The following is a 17,115-nucleotide window of genomic DNA, read 5'->3' as shown; positions in this document are numbered from 1 at the left end:
TAATTGGGTATGATGTTCTTTGCCCTTATCTCTAATGTACAATTAACATTCTTATGAAAAGAAACAGGCTCCCCTTTCTTAAAAACAAACAAATAAACAAACACATTTGACAGTGTGAATTAAATTGGACCCTTATGTTTGTTTGAAAGACTTCATGTTTAAGATACTTAATCTGATATCCCAATAATGAGAAGTTCAGACAGCTATTTAGTTTGAGCATTTGATTAATGTATTTAATATGTTAATATGTCATATTACCTTTGTAGATGAACCAACTAGTCCTAGTATTTTCCTGCTTCTGCTGTTATTTCCGCATCTGCTTCTCAAGCACCGGCTATAACAACTGTTCCTCCCAGTCCCACATCTCCAATCCCTTTAATTCGGCGGCAGCTTTCACATGATCATGGTGAGTGTTGATTTAATTTTTTTTCTCATGCAACTTTTTCCTTTTATGCTCTGGAAAACAGGAGTGAAAACTGTAAACTCTTTATTGCTTGAAATAAATTGCAAAAACGTGATTCAGGTTCTTACACACTCAAAAATTTCTGTTTGTTTGTAGAATCCATCCGGCCTAGTGTCCTGGATAGCCAGCCTGCTGCAAAAACTGAGAGATCAAAATCATATGATGAAGGACTGGATGACTACAGAGAAGAGGGAAAATCGTAAGTTCATGAAAATATCAGTTAATTTGGATATCTGTTTTTTAAAGTGTATAAAATCTCATTTTAACATTTGTTTTTCTCCCAACAGATCCATTAAGCATGTATCTAGTTTAAAGGGGATTAAGGTAGGTATATATGTATATAACAACTCCTAAGAATTACACATACTACTGTGACAAGTTGTATGAATTATACAACTCAGTTATACAAAGTGATGCGTTAAACATAGGCATGAGGTTTATTGGAATTGCTACTCATCAAATTGTTCTTGATTTTGATTGGTTCTAATGTTTTTCCCCAATTGGTGCTGTATGCATCACATAAATAAACATGGTCTATTTTTTTTCTAGACTCACCATATCATCCTTGATTTTTCATTTTCCTCAGCTTCTGTAAACAAAACATGTCTATGGCATGCTTTTGTAAAAACTTACTAATGAGAGTCTAAGACTCCTGCAGTTTCTCAAAGTATTCTTGGGATGCGTAAGGTTACTATTGTTATATGGAAACTTTAGAAATGATATTTTCCCAGGGGGATATTCTTAGGGGCTTTTTGCTGAATGAGTTGTCAGCTTTTAAAGAGAGAATCATCTTGAATGTAGGGATTGTAGAGAAATGTGTTTAGGAGTACACTGTGGGGTTCTTTTTCTGATTTTTTTTTTTTTTTTTTCCTTTTTTTTTAGGTCCCAGACAGCCAGAAATCTTCAGAAGACTCTGGTTCCCGAAAAGATTCTTCTTCAGAGGTCTTTGGTGATGCCTCCAAGGAAGGATGGCTCCATTTTCGTCAGCTTGTTACAGACAAGGGAAAGGTATCTGTCATATTTGGTTTTTTAACCTAGCACAAATATTAAGATGGTGGAAACCTACGATAAGAAACTTAAAGCCTTCCTGTTTTGCTTTTTTAATTAAAATTTTTGGGATATGAGCATCAATAAGGCTGACAAAATTTTAGACCTGTTAGAACATTGACTTCAGTGAATTCCTCAGCTTCTTTTACAGACTGCTTTCTGAACTGTCTGCTGAACTTCTGAACTGATAGGATGAGAGGAAATGGCCTCAAGTTGCGCCAGGGGAGGTTTAGATTGGATATTAGGAAAAATTTCTTCACCGAAAGGGTTATCACAAACTGGAACAGGCTGCCCAGGGAAGTGATCAAGTCACCATCCCTGCAAGTATTTCAAAGATGTGTAGGTGTGGTGCTTAGGGACATGGTTTAGTGGTGGACTTGGCAGTGTTAGGTTTACGGTTGGACTCAATGATCTTAAAGGTCTTTTCCAACCTAAATGATTCTGTGATTCCAATGTTACATTTGAAAGCATCTGTGAAGTAAACTCATTTCTATTGACTAAGTAAGTAGTAAGAATCAGTCCCTTGATAATTGTAGTTTGAAAAAAGCTGTTGTTTTTGTGAATGTGGAGTTGAGTTCAGATTCTGCACAAGTATAGACTAACACTTAAGGAAAATTGGGAGTCTGGAATTGCAGTAGTGTGTGAATGTGAGTCTGACTTGAATGAATTTTAAAAGGCATGGGCAAGAGTCCATTAAATATTTTTTACTACATTTGTATTAATGCCTCTGTGAAATTCCAGTCACATTCTGTTTCTTGCTACTGTCGTATGTGAACATACTTAATGGGTGATCAGGGAGGGCAGGCTATTGAGCAATTCACTCCTCTGATGGAGAGCAATTAGTGTACTTTTGTGCAGTCTTTCCCCAGGTCATTCTTAAGAATGGTATAGGCAGGTGGTTAGTCTTTCTTTTTAAGACTTCTGCAGGTAGTTTTTTTAATCCAGAAACATTCATTGTAAGAAATAAGCAAACTAACATATCAGTTGATGTTTTTCAGCGAGTTGGTGGGAGTATTCGGCCATGGAAGCAATTGTATGTTGTTCTTCGAGGTCATTCACTTTATTTGTACAAGGATAAAAAGGAACAAGTGACCCCCTCTGAAGAAGAACAACCTATAAGCATCAATGCTTGTTTGATAGACATCTCATACTGTGAAACTAAAAGGAAGAACGTATTTAGACTCACCACATCAGACTGCGAGTATCTGTTTCAAGCTGAGGACAGAGATAATATGTTAGCATGGATTAAAGCAATACAAGACAACAGCAACTTAAATGATGAGGTAATCATATAATATATAATGCAGAAGCCATAGTTCTTGTCTTTTAATTAAAAATTGATTGTATTTTCTTGTAATTAATACTTCAACAAAAGAAACTATTTGCCATTAAACAATAGACCAAAATGGTCATACAAGGAACAAAGGAACATACAAGAAAATGAGATGAAAGGCAAGGTAACTGAGTAAATAAATAGAGTTAAAAAAAGCCTGACATACTCATAATAAGAGAGCAGACTTTTGAAATAGGTGAATTAATGTAGTTGCTGATTTGACTAAAGATACACTTTATATTAAACTGATCTGTCAAAAATCCCTAATCTTTTTTAAAAGATAATTGCAGTGTTAGAACAAATGTTTTCTCTCTTCAGACTTGCACTGCGAAGTGGTGTGTGCAGTGGTACAGTGTGATGAGTTTCTCAGTAGTTAAAAAGTGAAACTTTGAAGGACACCTGTTTCTCTGGTTAAATGTTGATGTTTCTATGAATTAAATGTTAATGCTAATTACGAAAGGCAAATGTATATTATTGTACATAACATATCAATATCTGTCCCAATATTGTCCTCAGTGCATTTTCTTTTCAGTGATGAGCAACAGAGGAATATTTTCATGTCTGTGGTCGTGCACATCTGCTCAGATTTGAAATAATTATCCAAAGAAAAATGGATTAATAAACATTATTGGATGGATGGATAAAAGCACATTTGAATTCATGGCTGTTTCAGCTGTATGTGTAGTAGTAATTAGTTATATAAGTACTGTGTGCACATAGGATTGGATTTTTCAGAGTAGTAGGGTGTGTTGACTTGCATGTTTTCTATTTAAACTTACTTTCAATTTAACAGGATTTAATAAGATTGTATTGCTTTGAAAAAAGTCTAAGTAGCAGCATTTAATTTGTAATTACTCACTTTAGTTTTCCTCATGGTTTTTAAGTGTTCTGTCCTTATTGTTCTCAAGGACTGCCTGTTAGTTGGTGGGGTTTTTTTGTTTTGTTTTGTTTTTTTAACTGTACTGAAATGTTCATTTTTCGTATGCGGTCTGTTAACAGGAAGAGTTATCGTATTCTTAAAGTAAAAAATATTTGTTGTATTTTATAAGATTGTAAATTAGATCTCAATTCGTTTTATAGGATACTGGTGTCACTAGTAGAGATCTGATTAGCCGAAGGATTAAAGAATACAGTACAATGATGAGGTAGGTGGATTATATGCTGCCAGTAGTTTTTGTAGACTTCTTACCTAGCTTTTTTTTTACTTGAAGTAATATATCTTGTTTCAGTTCTTCAAGCAGCAAAACAGAACCATCTCCCAAAACACCTCGCCAGAGTCTAAGTATCAGACAGACTCTGCTTGGAACTAAAGCAGAACAGAGGACCCAGAGTCCACATTCTCCTAAGGACGAGTCTGAAAGGAAGCTTCTCACTAAAGGTCTGTACGTTTTGTGTATTTCTTTAGTTCCTTATAGCCCTAGTGTGAGGCCATTGAGGTGCCTTTCTCAGGTTTTTCGAACTCATCAATGTACAGATGCAAATCAGGTATTAACCAGGTTTTTTTAAGCTGCGGCTATAATCACTTCTTTCTTGTGACTACTTCATTTAGATGTTATCTTAGATATACTTCAGGTCTTCTGAGATCCCTGAAGCTTCTTATTCCAGTCCTCTCTCAAGAGGGTTTTAGTTTTTTTTCCTACAGCTCCATGTAGTGTTAACAGTAGTAAAATACAGGTGTTATGCTTCTTGTGACCAAAATTTTGCCAAGCTTTGGAAATAATTTTGCGTGTAATTCATACTTTTGTCTCTAGCTGACTTGGAAATAACAAGGTAAATTCATATTTTAAATATGCTGTTAAGAAACTAAAGTTTTCCACTGAAGTGTTTCGGAAGTAGAGAAGAATATTTTTTTTTCTTTATCTTTAAAATAGAGGAGTGAAACTGTATTATTTTTTTCCAGAACAAAATTAATGCCTGCTGAGTTCTAAAAATGCCTGAGTTGGCATTACAAACTTAAATCAGTAACTGAACTCCATCAAATAATGTCACAAGCTACTTTTTTTTTCAGAATGTGTAAAAGTATGGTATTTCTGATTAGACTGTGCTTGTAAGGATGTTGCATACAAATTCAGGCAACTGGCTGAGCAATCGCTTTTGACCACTTTTGAACAATTCAGTCTTGAATTTAAGCTGTGAGCAAATTCTGTTTTGTGTTACCAACAAACGTCCCTTTGGTCCTGCTATGCTGCATATTATGTAACTAAACTGCAGATGTTAAGTAAATGTCAAATCTGCTGAAAGAATATTTCCAGAAATACTTGAATAAGAAGGACGTACAATGGTATTAGGCGACTTGCAGTACAGGATAAATGGGAATTGTAATTGCTACATGAATTGTATAGGAGAGGTAAACAGAGAAACTGAACTTTTAATCTGATTTTTGGATTGATAATACTTTTAAGTGTTTGAGTCCTGTTTGGAATGATTTAGGAGTGATTAAAATCTGGTAATTTTTGAAAGAGTGAGTAGGTCTGCACAAGTGTAAGCATGGCTGTATAGTTTCATAGGTATTTTGTGCAGCAGTGTGTTCAGTAGAATAAATCTTGCTTTATTAAATGTAGATTTTAATTTTTTAAAATGTAATTTATGTATCTTTAGTCTCAAAATGATGAAATTCCACAGTACCATTCAGCTACTTGCTTTTCTAAATCTGGGGTGTGAGTATGTTCAAATGTATCTTTCAAATCACAAAAGAATAAAAGAAGGTATGTTTAAGACAGACTAACGTTTAGTGTGGGAAGCTGGGCCAGTAAAAGAGGTAAAAATGCAGTAGGTGTCACTTGATCTTTGCAAATCTGTTACCTATATGCACAGTAGTTTTTGTGACTTAAATGCTCTTATTTTCCTTCTTTATCTCCTTGTTTGCATTATACTAACAAAAAAAGATGAGACAAGCCCACCAAAAGACAAGGGGACGTGGAGAAAAGGCATTCCAAGCATTATGAGGAAGACATTTGAAAAGAAGCCATCTGCTGTAGGAACATTTGGTGTTAGACTAGATGACTGCCCCCCAGCTCATACCAACAAAGTATGGAAGGACAATTTTTCTTTTCCACTGTGATTTTAAAATATTTTTTATATTAATCACTTTAAAATGTACATGTAACTCTTCTTTTTTTTTCAGTATATTCCACTGATTGTTGATATATGCTGCAAACTGGTTGAAGAAAGAGGTCTTGAGTACACAGGTATTTACAGAGTTCCTGGAAATAATGCTGCCATCTCAAGTATGCAAGAAGAGCTCAACAAAGGAATGACTGACATTGATGTTCATGATGATGTAAGTCTTCGATCGTGCTATTTCCAGGTTGAACTCCCAAAAACTTCTAGTTGTGTTGTGATTATAGAAATATAAAGCATGTCTGTCCTTTTCTTCTAAATGTGTAGAAATGGCGAGACTTGAATGTGATAAGCAGTTTGCTGAAATCCTTCTTCAGAAAGCTCCCAGAACCCCTTTTTACCAATGGTAAGTTGTTTACGTTATGATCTTGTCTTTAGGAATTACTGTTGAACAGTTGTCTTACATCTTTCAGATGATTTGAGAGAAAATCTAGTGGAATCATCCTAACTCTGTAATAAATGCCCTCTTTCTTCCTTAAAGAGCAGGGAGTCGTGGTGATCATAGAGCTTAAGAATGAGAGCTGCAAATAGAATTTCTCTGATGGTGAAGGAATTATGAATTTGCAAAAGAACTGAGTAAAATTTGCAGTTTTACTGTTGCAATGTTCTATGAAAGCTGGTTTTTTTATCCTACTGCCATCTTATATTATATACAATATAATGGGCTAATTTGTGACTTCCAAAGGTCATTCATATATATGTGTGTGTGTGTGTGTGTGTTACCTGTATTTGGGGGGGGGGAGGGGAGGGTGTATATACATAGTATACATACATATATATATAAAAAACCTCATATATATATATACACGATTAATTGCTGCTTTTTTAAACAGACAAATACGCAGATTTTATAGATGCTAATAGAAAAGAAGATCCTGTTGAACGTCTGAAAACACTGAAGAGACTGGTAAGCTGAAATCAGGTGTGTTGTAGGTGCACTACAAAATTAGCATTAAATGTTTGATGTTCTGAATAGTGATGTTTGTTTCAGATTCATGATTTACCTGAACATCATTATGAGACTCTCAAGTTTCTTTCTGCACACCTGAAGACAGTAGCAGAGAACTCAGAAAAGAACAAGGTATCAGAAAGAAAAGCGTAATGTTTTTTGGTTTGTTTCATTCGTTAAGTACAGGTTTTGTGCAGGATTATTTCTATTAAGGTGATAATTTATCATTGTAGATAAAATTAAGACCGTTGCTATGTTGAGAAGATTTTTGGATTAGACTAAGGACTCCTGCAAAATACGCACCTATTTAGTGTGAATTAAGTTTATTCAAACTGGTATTAATTCTTGTGGGAATAACTGCTTATATCCTAAATTTATCCCAAGTCTGTAAATTTCATGTAGTCCCATCTAGACGCCAGTAAGAGTGTGCCTGGGCAGGGCACAGGTGAATGTCTGTGGCCTGAATGAACCTGTTGACAGAGGCTGTCGTACCGGCTTTGTGTGAAGCCTGGCTTCCTGGATGCTCGAGTAATTTTTAAGACTAGGACTTGCTGTAATTACTTGAATGTTTGATGACCTCGTAGAGGCTGGTTTGACTGGTTTTAAGAAGAAAACTAATGATGTAAATGGTGGTAGTTCACCACTACAGGGTCTTAGTCCACCACTAAGAATAGCTTTTTGTCATTTCCATGGGGTGGGGTAGAGTTAGTTTGCATTAAGTGCTTCTGTGCATGCTATAATCCTACAGTAAATGCAAATAATAGTATCCCCTTTTTTTACCTCTCAGGGGAGGGGTAGCTGAATGCAAAGCTGTGCACAATGTGGGTGTGCTTATGGATGCTTACCTCAGGGCAGGTAACATGGTGGCTTGTTACTTGGCTACCAATGTGCAGGGTACAGGAAAAAAATTGATGTGATTGATGCTATATAGAGGAAGCCATGGCCAATCTTAAATCGTTTAAAAGATCAGAAAATGACTCGGTTCAAATGAATATGGTAGGTTCCAACATCAGTTCTGCAAATAATACCGTGTGGTTAAATATGAAAGAAAAATATGTTTGTGTGTATAAAAAATATTTAACAAATTACAACCTTTAGGGGAATTATAGCTGACGCTATAAGGAAATGACAGTAAATGTCGTTTTTAAGTGCAATGCATAAAGTAAACCTTTATTTATTTTATGGTTTTGGTGCACTGTATAAATGTTGTTTAAATAATATTTATATTATAGAATATATAAGGCTAGATGATTGAGGTGATATTATAATTGTATGACTTGTCAAAGGCAATATTCAAGTCAAAGTCAGCATTAGGGGCTTGTGTCATTATGTTTGCAACTTCCTTCTGGTAAGTCTCCTATATATTATTGGTCTATTCTATGTCACAACAGTAAACTATAAGTCAGAGAAGTAAGGAAAAATAGAAAGTAAGATTCTGCTGCTGCTTTCTTGGAATTATTTTTCAGAGATGTAACATTAAAAGTAAGTTAAGTGGATGACTAATGTTGTAACATGATCGGATAACTCTGAGTCTGTCTTATGAATAGATGTGTTGGGTCTATGATGTTGGTTGCTGCCACCTCCTCCAAAGTAGTTGCAAATTGAATGAGCTCTTTGTCAGTAGATATAATACAGTATTTGATTACCAGCTTAATTTCTTCATGTGTCATGTAAACATTTTCAGGAAAAAAACCAGGGAACTACCAATGCCTTTTTATAAAAAAATAATTTCTTAAAACATCAGTGTTTCTAAACAAAATAGTTTTTATGGGAAGAAAAAAAATCCCCTGAAAGTGTAAAGAATATATCTGAGTCCTTGAGTTTTCTATTCTTGTGGAGCTATTTACTTGCAATGGGTTAAGGAAGGTTGAATTCTGAATTGCAAAAATACTGGATGCATTTATTGCAGCTGTGTGTAGGAGAGTTCTAGTGTAGTGTAACATCCTATCTGAGTCAGTTATATGTTTTTAAAAACCTTTTCTTTGTTCGTATTTAAAATGGTTCTCAGATATTAATAATGTTATATTAATGTACTTAGCTCATATTATTGTATTTTCTCATTATAAATCTATGATGTGGAAATATTTAATTTCTTAGATGGAGCCAAGAAACCTGGCAATAGTATTTGGTCCAACACTCGTGAGGACATCTGATGATAACATGACACACATGGTTACGCACATGCCAGACCAATATAAAATTGTAGAAACACTCATCCAAAAAGTAAGTGGACGCATTTCATTATTTAAAAAATAAGATCATACGCAGATCGACCAGCTTTTCTCTTATTGGGCCAGTTTGGGTCTGGTATTTATCCTTCAAACTCCAGGATATCATTTTTAGTAATGTCCATGTTTGATTGTTCCACATTTGCATTTTGTGTTTCCTGTGGGGTTTTCACCTTTTTTATTTTAAATTGTAGCATGACTGGTTTTTCACAGAAGATGATGCTGAAGAACCTCTTGTAAGTATTGTGTCATAAATATTTGTGTTCTAATTATCTTAGTTTAGAATCTGCTTCTGCTGCCTCTAGAATGTCTATGTATTTCTTAATACATCACTTTACGGTTTGCTCTTCAGAAGCATCTTTTTAGCTCTTTGGTCCTTGCAGTAATTAATTTAAAAAAAAAAAAAAAAAAAAAAAAAAAGCCATGCATTTGTTTTAAAAGCGTAAAGCAAAAAGGGGAAATAGAACATGTGAGGAAGGCGTGTCCTCAGGTGAATAATGCAATTTTCTAAATGCTGTTGAATCGTAATGAACTATTTGTGAAACGATGATGAAGAGATCTTTGTTTATTAACTATAGACAACAGTTCAGGAGGAAAACACTGTAGAATCTCAGCCAGTGCCAAACATAGATCATTTACTCACCAACATTGGAAGAACGGGAGTATCTCCTGGAGACGTATCAGGTAACTCTTGCCCGGACAGTGTTAGTCCATAGGCTAGAATAACCTACTCTGTTAACTCACTGTAACTCTCTCTTCGTATTTTCTTTTACTAATAAACTGTTTTTCTCTTTTCCAAAAGATCATTAACACTTCTTAAAGACTTGAATTGTTGATAATCATGCATGATATAATTTGGAAAACTTTGTTGTCTAACAGAAATATAATCATTAAAAGATGAGGCTTGCACATACTATTTATTTATTCACAGTAACCCATGCAATCATCATCGTGCGGTGAAGCAGATATGCTGCTGTAAAGTGGTTTGTTGTGATGGCAGAAAGACTGATCTTCAGTGGTGTTCTAATATTGCTCCTTCCCAACGTTAGGAATGCAAAAAATTGAGTTATGTTTTCTTGTCAAGTGATGGACACTTTAATAAGTATGTTGCAGTATGTCTATACTAAAGCTGATTTCCTTCTGTTTATAAATGCCATCCTCTTTTGTGGCTAAGGACAAGCATTGCAGGCTCTTTTTTGGTGACTTTTTTCCCCCTCCCTTCACTATACTATTGCACTAACCCAGCATGTTGTACCCCACAAATGTTATCCCTTCGTCTCTAGCTTTTGTTTCAGTTTTCAAAGGGTTGTTCAGCACTTACTGAAACAGTCACTTTATACTGATGTTGTAACAGGCGAAGTGGGAGGAGTCTATCACACGGTGATGTCATTAGTGGATTCTGTGATGTCACTGATGGACAGCTGGAACTGTAGGAAGAAGGAGGACTGTTGCCCACACTGTAGCTGCCTTGTCTGCAGAAACCCCCGTTTCTTGTAAATGGAAAAAAAGGAAGTTGATCTGTGCTGTAAATTTTCTTTTAAGAGTATTTTAAACAGATCAATGCTACTTTTTAAAAGTTTTTCTGCTGTTTCTTGTTATCTCTGAAGCAGACCCTGAGGAGAAATAGCATGGTATGGTCTACCAGTCTTTCTAGTCATAAAGCATTAGCCATGTGTCAAAAAGGGGTGTGGCAGGGGGCTCAGCTCTTTCTTCCTAGGGAGAAAGTCCCTAAAGCTGGAACACAGCCAAGTTCATATTTTTTAGTCATTGTGCTAGCCCCTTCCTACCCCCTTTGTAATTGTATAATCTTGGGTTTTGCGAGACAGTAAAACTATGGTGTCCATTTTTCATTTCATAATAGCGCTTGTTACAGAAAAGTACAAAACTGGTAGCTGCTGAAATCTAGCCAATTTAAAAATAAAATTTTACCTATACATAGTCAGAGGTGGAGAGAGATATATAATTGGGGTTTTACACACAAAATACGACTTAATTCCTTTAAAACCTCACAAAAAGAATATGACTACATGAACCATGATTTGTACCTAGGGCAGCCAACAGTACTAAGACATTCAATTTTGCTTTGTGTATCCTGAATCTCAGGAGAGTACACAGTATGATCCTGAAAAGGTCTCTCAGCTGCGGTTTTGCAGGGGCTGTTTACTTAAAACATCGAATAAACATTAGTATTTCTGTTTTTTATTTAGAAGAACAGGGCTCCTTTGCCATTCCTATCATTGAGCTGGTTCTGCCTACAATTCACAGCATCCTTTCATGGCGGTGGCTTTCTGTGGTGCAGCTTGCATCTTTGTGAGCTCTGACTATTCACTCTGTTCTGGTTTTTATTTGCTTCACATTTTGTTCTGTGCTTGTCTTTTTCCATAAGTCCAGCATTGTCTGTAGCAACAATGAAAAAATTGCACAGAACTGAGCAGAATTGTTTTTTTTTAATTTTTCCACAGATTCAGCTACTAGTGACTCAGCAAAATCTAAGGTAAATTATTTTGTGAAATGATGTAGTTACAAGCTTCTGAAATCTGTTAGATATTTGCTTGCTTTATTAAAACGTTTATATGCAGATGTACTATAGAGCTTACGTAGAGTTTTTTGAATAAGTGGTAATACTGTTTTCTCATCAAATAATTTTAAAGTATTACACTGGAAAACTATCACTTGTTTGCAGTTAACTGCATCTGCCAAAGCAGTCAGCTGCACACATAAACAGCTTTGTTCCAAACTCTCGTAATTGTGAGCGCTTATCTCCTTTTTTTTGCATCTCATTTAATAGAGGTAAATGTACATAGTATGTTCCCTGTTACTGTTAGCATACTACTTACTCCCGGACAGTATTTGTGTTTCCTTATTTCGCTGAGAAAAGTATACATAGAATTTAGCCTTTTCTTCTTCAGAAGGTAATAGCTCCTCCTCTTATAGGAAGCCAAACGTTGTGGTTAAAGGTTGCTGAGCAAAATCTCCCTAGGAAGTATTGCTGTGCTTGGGAGGACAGCCTAGGAGGTAGGGGGAATAAGACTGGAACATGGGCAATAGTTCCGTCCTCAATTTAACGCCAGAGTTCTCATCTGACCCGCGGACAAATCTTTCAGTCTCTTAGGCTGTTGTTCAGTAGTTGCTAACACTGGATGTCTGTAGTACTGGGTGATACGGCAGCATGTAGCTGACCTCAGTCAGCTGTGAGCGCATGACACAGCTTTATGGTGGTGTGCATTCTAGGTGTATCACTGATGCCCTGCTTTGAGCTGAGAACAGGACTTAATGCATCCTCCTGCTTCACTGTGGAGATGCCAGCCCAGCTGTTTTGTGAGGATGCTTGGTGGCTCAGCCGCTGCCTTAAAAAAGCCCAACATCCAGGACACCATGTCACATTGCCTGTGCCAGGACAGCGTGCTGTTTGCAGGTTGCCTCTCACTGACCACCACCTGTGAGCACCACAAAGCAACAGCATCAGTCAGGCCACGGTGATGGGCCTGCGAGCAGTGGTGCAGGATGCATGCAGATTGCCTGGGCCAGGAGCCTGCTTACTGCTCAGCCAGCCCTGCTTGCAGCACGACGTGTTCCAAGTGGAGCTCCAGCTGGCTGCATTGCTTGATATCCTGCTCAGTGAGAAGGACATGTACCTGTTCCCAACCCATGGAAAAAAATGCACAGAGCTCACCCATCCTTTATGGGGACAGTAGCTAATGCAAGAGTGACACTTGAGTAGCAAGAAGAATTGCTGTGGTCGCTTGGAAAATGGTAGGCCCCAACACCCAGTGGTCCATTGCCAGTCAGCATTGGATTGGCGCTTGTCTGCTGGCACAGCAATTCAGAGCTGTCATCTGCTGTCCAGAAGGTTCTTTGTCCGCGCTGCCTATAGGCAGTCATTGTGCAGGAGGCCAGGCAGTCACTATAGGTAGTCGTTGTGCAGTCCTCTCAGATGCTTGTTTCCCTAGGGGCTCTCAGCAAGACTTAATGCATGTCTTCTGCCTACCCTGTCCTGATCTCTGAGCTCTGCATCAAGAACATGGGATATTCTCCATCATGCAGCAGGAGTTTCTAAATAACCATGAATATTTTTGTTACTGTTGGTTGAGTAAAAGTTTCTCCCGACTCTTCCCTGTCTATGTTCATGTAAACAAATCAGTGCACCTTCGCTGAGGCTGTCATGGTCAATATAGCCACTGTAATATTGTATGGCTGTTTGACCTTGGCTTGTGAAGTCATATAGTGGCAGTTTTCACCATTGCCAGCACCTCTAGCACCTCTTTGATTTCTGAAGAGATAGTGAATAGGAATGAAATTTGCACCAAGAAGTTGTTTGAGCAAAAATATTAAATGCACTGTATCTGTTCAGTGCTTTGCTTTGTATGGTCAGTGCATTTGTGCTGCAGTAGTAGGCATCCTGCGACAGTTCACTGTCACATGGGGGCTGTGATTCTGTGCTCATGGAGCAGAGAAGTATCTTGTTGGACAACAGCTGAGTAGTTAGATGATGACTAGTATGCATTAGCTTTCCTTTATCCTTAGGCTTATTCTTTGTAGGTATCTGGAATCACTATATGGTCCTTTCAGTAATGATGTCCCAGCTTTTTTGTTAAAACTGTTACCATGATGATAGCTCTTCCCCAACTTTTCCTCTCCCTCTCTGAAGTGCTGCATGGTAACAAATGATTGGGATTTCAAAGACTTTTTGAGCATAGCCCATCACTGCTGGTCTGCTTCCCTTGGGTCAGAGAGGCAGGCTGGACATCTGAACATGGACTTAAGGTAGCTGACACCTAAGCTGCTGTTGTTGCACCTTAGACAGATGTCAAATTTCAGTCCCACTATGTTGAAGGCCCCCGAAGTGAGCAGCTGCCCTTTTCAGTAGATATCATTGCTGTGTTCTTTTCTTGAAGTCTGCAGTGTGCAAACCGCACTGGTCAGCAGTCAAAGACAGGGTGGTACCTGCCCCAAACCTCCTGCTTCTTTTAAAGGTGGCAGTGGGGCAGTAAGCAGGAAAGGTACATAGCTTTGAGGTAGCTAGGTGGTAATGTTGTCAGTGTAGTTGAAAAATACTTTTTAATGAATTTTATAAAATGGAATAATTGGGCTTGTCCCATTTTTGCTTCTGTGCAGTTCTAAAGGCAGATTCCTCAAAAGGCAGGAAGAAGTTTATTTCTGTTAATTTCCTATACTTGCACCTAAATTAAGGTTTTCTATAGCTTTTATTGTACTGGTACTATTGAATCGATATGGTTTAAAAACTCAGACACCCTGAAAGGTGAAAGATCAACTGAAAAATAGTTGGAGAAATTAGCCTTTCCACATAGGTAAGGACACTTTGAAAGGATGGACTGCAACCACACTCTTGGGACCTCATCTGTGAAGCAGTTTCTGTTGCAAACGAATCTTGAACAGGTTGTCTTGCCGTAATGGAGCCTGCTTTACTAGTCGATCAAAAACTAAATAGTTGTATATACAAAATAGTCTTTGTCAAGTTAAAGGGATTCAGATGAAGAGTGGAATTCTCAGGATGAAAATTGACTTCTTGGGCAATGTCATGTAGACTATAGAAGGAGCATGGAAATATTTCCTGAATAAAGATACACTTTCTGCTCTGAAGCCTGGGATATGTTTTTAAAAAGTCTCAGGCTAAGAATGTTTCTTTGTGATTTCTAATCATGCCCTCTCCTTTTTTCTTTTCTTCTTCTTTTTTTTTTTTTTTTTTTTTTTTTTTTTTTTTTTTTTTAACAGGGTTCTTGGGGTTCTGGAAAGGATCAGTATAGCAAGGAACTGCTTGTGTCCTCCATTTTTGCAGCAGCTAGTCGCAAGCGGAAAAAAACAAAAGAGAAACCACAACCAAGCAGCTCAGAGGACGAGTTGGATAATGTGTTTTTCAAGAAGGAGCTTGCAGAACAATCTCGTGGTGACACAACAAAAGAGGACATAGCTAAAGGGGAATATGAAAGAGAGAGAGACATAGGGAGAAAACAGAGGATGTTTGTCCTGAAGGAAAAAGAGAACAGCAGTAAAAAAGATGTGAATGTTGTAAAGGACGAAAAGAAGGCATTAAAGAAAGAAAATACCCTGTCAGAGGAACCTTCACTGCCTTACCATGACAAATGTACAAAATCACCGAATCTCAGCTGTCTGCAAACCACGCAGAAGAATAACCCAAAAATGTCTATTTCACAATCTTCTTCCCAGGTTGAGGAGACAGTGTCTGACTCCGGCACTATGCTTAGCACTTCCTCCCAGGCTTCCCAGCACAGATACTCATGCAAAAAAGTAGCCAGCCCTGAAATTAAACACAATGAGTTTTTAGCAGCTGATGTCAGTTCCATCACCTCAGATTATTCAACTACTTCATCTACTATATATTTAACTGGTTTAGATGCCAGTATGCTGAGCCCTGAGGTGCAGTCGGTGACAGAAAGCAAGGGAGAAGATGCTGATGATGAAAGAAGTGAATTGATCAGTGAAGGGCGTCCTATGGAGACGGACAGTGAAAGTGACTTCCCTGTCTTTGCCACCAGTGCTGCTGCTGAACGGCTGTCCAAGGGGAAAGTTTCAGAAGTGGTAAAGACCAGTCGGAGGAACTCTGAAGAAAGCGAAGTAAGTTGTACTGAGGGAAGTTCAACACCAAAGTTAGAGAGTCGCAGACTTTTTAGCTCACACAAACTTATTGAATGTGATACACTGTCTAGGAGAAAGTCTGCACGGCACAAAACGGACAGTGAGGGTTCAGGGGATGCAAAGAGTGAGAAGGACTTGCCTACTGTGACCAAAATGTTTGACATAATGAAAAAAGGAAGATCGACAAGCAGTTTAGCTACATCAGCCAGAAGTGAGGCTGACAAACAAGAACCTACCTGGAGACTTAAAATTACAGATAGGTTAAAGCTGCGACTCAAATCATCTGCAGATGACATGTTTGGAGTTGGGAATCAAAAAGCTAACTCTGCAGAGACTGCAAAGAGAAGAAATATCAGGCGAAGGCATACTCTTGGAGGACAGAGGGATTTCGCTGAAATAAGTGTCCTGAATGCTTGGAAAGCTCAAGAGCCAAGTCAAAGTAGAGAGAAAGAATCTGAGCTTTCAGCTGTGAATCGGTTGAAGCCAAAATGTCCAGCACAGGACCTCTCGATCTCAGACTGGCTTGCACGAGAACGTTTACGCACTAGCACAACTGACCTTAATACGGGTGAAACTGGAAAGCCCAGACTTGAGAACACTAGCTTAGCAGATATATCAAAGGTAGATCTGCCTTTATCTGCAGAGATGCAGGCAGATGAAGGCAGTTCTTCCAGCAGCTTGACTATAATTAATAGAACACCACCTTTGGGACCATTTCAGCCACCAGACCAGGTAAATGGTGAAAATTATCAGAATATGAACAAAAACAACTTTAGCCCAGCAGTTGATGCCCATCCTCATAAACTGTCTGGGACCCAAGTGGTTAGATCTCGATTCTACCAGTATCTTTGAAATGGGGAAATATGTCCACTACAGCAATTCATTAACTTACTGTTACACTTCCCAGTAACTGTAGTGTATGTGTGTGTGTACATATATATATATATATTTTCCTGTACTGTTGTTGTTATGCAGCCTTCATTTGGGCTGGTTTCATCAATATGCTCTGTGGAACGTCTTCACAGTGCATTACCACAGCCAGAAGAACACTAAAGTTAAAGTATATATATATATTTTAAGAAAAAGTATATTTGATGGCTGCATACAAATGTTGAACAAAGCATCTGATGCAACATGCTGTGTAGTGTATACATGGTTTTCTGACTGAGAGTTGGCCTGGCATTAGTATGCAGAAAAATTGTTCTTTTGGTTTAGTCACTAACAAGTGCCTCATCATAAATTCATTTGGTTTGTTAGGGTGCCATATTGTTAAATTAGAGAAACTTATTACAAACAAATGAATGCATTTTACTGTTAACGAGTTTCATTACATTTTACAAATGTTAACACAGGTGGCTAC

General features: G+C 37.6%; 1 protein-coding gene across 1 annotated transcript in view; it reads left to right on the top strand.

Moving 5' to 3' along the window:
* LOC104080071 (rho GTPase-activating protein 21-like) overlaps window positions 1–16,890 on the top strand; it is a 52,121-nt gene extending 35,231 nt beyond the window's left edge. The window contains 18 exon segments of the mRNA XM_009582338.1: window positions 267–287; window positions 290–406; window positions 560–662; window positions 751–787; window positions 1,346–1,471; window positions 2,509–2,793; window positions 3,924–3,988; window positions 4,073–4,221; window positions 5,723–5,871; window positions 5,968–6,123; window positions 6,231–6,309; window positions 6,797–6,870; window positions 6,955–7,044; window positions 9,010–9,135; window positions 9,335–9,376; window positions 9,719–9,824; window positions 11,603–11,634; window positions 14,874–16,890. Coding sequence (XP_009580633.1) covers window positions 267–287; window positions 290–406; window positions 560–662; window positions 751–787; window positions 1,346–1,471; window positions 2,509–2,793; window positions 3,924–3,988; window positions 4,073–4,221; window positions 5,723–5,871; window positions 5,968–6,123; window positions 6,231–6,309; window positions 6,797–6,870; window positions 6,955–7,044; window positions 9,010–9,135; window positions 9,335–9,376; window positions 9,719–9,824; window positions 11,603–11,634; window positions 14,874–16,607 — 3,491 coding nt within the window. The 3' untranslated portion in view covers window positions 16,608–16,890.
* The last annotated feature ends 225 nt before the right edge of the window (window positions 16,891–17,115 follow it).

This window comes from Fulmarus glacialis, unplaced genomic scaffold, assembly GCF_000690835.1.
Source record: "Fulmarus glacialis isolate BGI_N327 unplaced genomic scaffold, ASM69083v1 scaffold7647, whole genome shotgun sequence".
In the NCBI taxonomy this organism is placed as follows: domain Eukaryota; kingdom Metazoa; phylum Chordata; class Aves; order Procellariiformes; family Procellariidae; genus Fulmarus; species Fulmarus glacialis.
The sequence above is the reverse complement of the archived record's forward strand: the minus strand, read 5'-3'. Positions and strand labels throughout refer to the sequence as shown.